The sequence below is a fragment of the Entelurus aequoreus genome, linkage group LG28 (genome assembly GCF_033978785.1).
Source record: "Entelurus aequoreus isolate RoL-2023_Sb linkage group LG28, RoL_Eaeq_v1.1, whole genome shotgun sequence".
Lineage (NCBI taxonomy): Eukaryota > Metazoa > Chordata > Actinopteri > Syngnathiformes > Syngnathidae > Entelurus > Entelurus aequoreus.
In genome coordinates this window covers 19,800,166-19,802,830 of record NC_084758.1, presented here as the reverse complement: position 1 = coordinate 19,802,830, position 2,665 = coordinate 19,800,166, and the positions used below count along the sequence as shown (strand labels likewise).

At 41.2% G+C, this 2,665-nt stretch overlaps 1 protein-coding gene across 1 annotated transcript in view; it reads right to left on the bottom strand.

Moving 5' to 3' along the window:
- The window catches only part of LOC133645254 (BEN domain-containing protein 4), a 39,537-nt gene extending 37,955 nt beyond the window's left edge, over positions 1-1,582 (bottom strand). Inside the window, exon 1 of the mRNA XM_062040153.1 lies at positions 1,050-1,582. Within this exon, the coding sequence (XP_061896137.1) occupies positions 1,050-1,443 (394 nt within the window). The 5' untranslated portion in view covers positions 1,444-1,582. The remainder of the gene's footprint in view (positions 1-1,049) is intronic.
- Positions 1,583-2,665: the final 1,083 nt, after the last annotated feature.

Sequence of the window (2,665 nt, the reverse complement as noted above, 5' to 3'; positions counted from 1 at the left end):
TATATATATATATATATATATATATATATATATACATATAGTCGAGGTTTCTGTTCTGTTTTTTCTGACCTATTGTGTATATATATATATATATATATATATATATATATATATATATATATATATATATATATATATATATATATATATATATATATATATATACATATATATATATATATATATATATAGGTTACAGTACATAAGTGAGAATATTACATATAAATATGTGACAAGTAATGTATATTCCGCTCTACCCTGGTATTTAGCACTGTATAACGAATAAACCACAGAAACCTCGACTATATGTATATATATATAATCCCCTGACAAGCAGGAAAACCTGCGAAACAGGCTTGTCGGGATGATATAGACTCTGTGTTTTTTCTGACCTAATGTATATATATATATATATATATATATATATATATATATATATATATATATATATATATATATATATATATATATAGGTTACAGTACGTAAGTGAGAATATTACATATACATATGTGACAAGTAATGTATATTCCGCTCTACCCCGGTATTGAGCACTGTATAACGAATAAACCACAGAAACCTCGACTATATGTGTGTATGTATGTATGTATGTATGTATGTATGTATGTATAGATAGATAGATAGATAGATAGATAGATAGATAGATAGATAGATAGATAGATAGATAGATAGATAGATAGATAGATAGATAGATAGATAGATAGATAGATAGATAGATAGATAGATAGATAGATAGATAGATAGATAGATAGATAGATAGATAGATAGATAGATATATATATATATATATATATATATATATATATATATATATATATATATATATATATATATATATATATAATCCCCTGACGAGCAGGGAAACCTGCGAAATAGGCTTGTAGGGATGATATAGCCTCTGTGTTTTTTCTGACCTAATGTACATGTATAGGTTACAGTACATAAGTGATAATATTACATATAAATGTGACAAGTAATGTATATGGAGCACAAAACATGGATGTGGTTGAAGTTAAAGTTGTGAACCTACCTGAGCTGATACCAAACGTGCAGTCTGGAGATTCCTGCTTCAGACGTCCAGGGGACAACCTGCACTCGGCCACGCCGCTGACGGCGCGCTTCTGCGGGGCACCCAGAGCGACGCCGCCCGCTGCCGCCGAGGTGGATGTCGGGACCCCGCAGCTGGGCCTGGCCTCGCCGGGGAACCTCTGGCGGTGGTAGTGCTGCGCCTGGAAAGGGAGAGGCTGCCCGGGATGGAAGATGAACTGACGGGCGTCACAGAAGAGCGGAGGCTCCATCACGGCGGAGCGGTCGAGGCGCGACGGTTCCTCCGGAAGCTTGCAGCGGAGGCTCCAGGCGGGGACACCGCGTCGCGTCTTGGCGGCGGAGGGGCCTTCGTCGGCGGGCTGCATCTTCCCCTCCATCCCTTCCTTCTGTATGGAGCGTGTGCGATGGATCGATCCGCCGCTGTCTGGCTCTGTTCCCCTGGCACACTACGGAGGGAGGGCGGCTAATATTTACTGACATGCAGCCTCTCCAATCCCCAGGCGGGAGGATCCACGTTGAGACTGCAGGCGGGACTTGTCTACGGGGATGTGGACTACAAAGACAGCAAGCACGTAAACTGTTAAATTGACAAAATGATGTTGTAGCATGTATACTTGCCTATTCAAAATACGTTTGCATAATTAGACGATTGCAATATAAACACTTCGAATTGCATTTTGTGTCGCTCAAAACAAACACCAGTTCTTGTATGTAGATGATCCAATTGGATGGAGTGCATTAGTATTACCACTAGAGGGCGCCATATCCACACATACACTATATTGCCAAAAGTATTTGGCCACCTGCCTTGACTCACATATGAACTGGAAGTGCCATCCCATTCCTGACCCATAGGGTTCAATATGATGTGGGTCCACCTTTAGCAGCTATTACAGCTTCAACTCTTCTGGGAAGGCTGTCCACAAGGTTGCGGAGTGTGTTTATAGGAATTGTCCACCATTCTTCCAAAAGCGCATTGGTGAAGTCACACACTGATGTTGGTCGAGAAGGCCTGGCTCTCAATCTCCGTTCTAATTCATCCCAAAGGAATTCTATTGGGTTCAGGTCAGGACTCTGTGCAGGCCAGCCAAGTTCATCCACACCAGACTCTGTCATCCATGTCTTTATGGACCTTGTCATGTTGGAAGAGGAAGGGGCCCGCTCCAAACTCTTCCTACAAAGTTGGGAGCATGGAATTGTCCAAAATGTTTTGGTATCCTGTAGCATTCAAAGTTCCTTTCACTGGAACTAAGGGGCCAAGCCCAACTCCTGAAAAACAACCCCACACCATAATTCCTCCTCCACCAAATTTCACACTCCGACCACTTGGTGCGCTGAGTTGCTGTTGTTCCCAAACTCTTCCATTTTCTTACAATAAAGCCGACAGTTGACTTTGGAATATTTAGTAGCGAGGAAATTTTACGACTGGATTTGTTGCACAGGTGGCATCCTATGACAGTTCCACGCTGGAAATCACTGAGAGCGGCCCATTCTTTCACAAATGTTTGTAGAAAAACACCCAACTGCGCCCAAGACCCAACCTCCGGGCTGAGGATTTTAGGTTGTCCTGAAGAATTTGGAGGTAATCCTCCTTTTTCA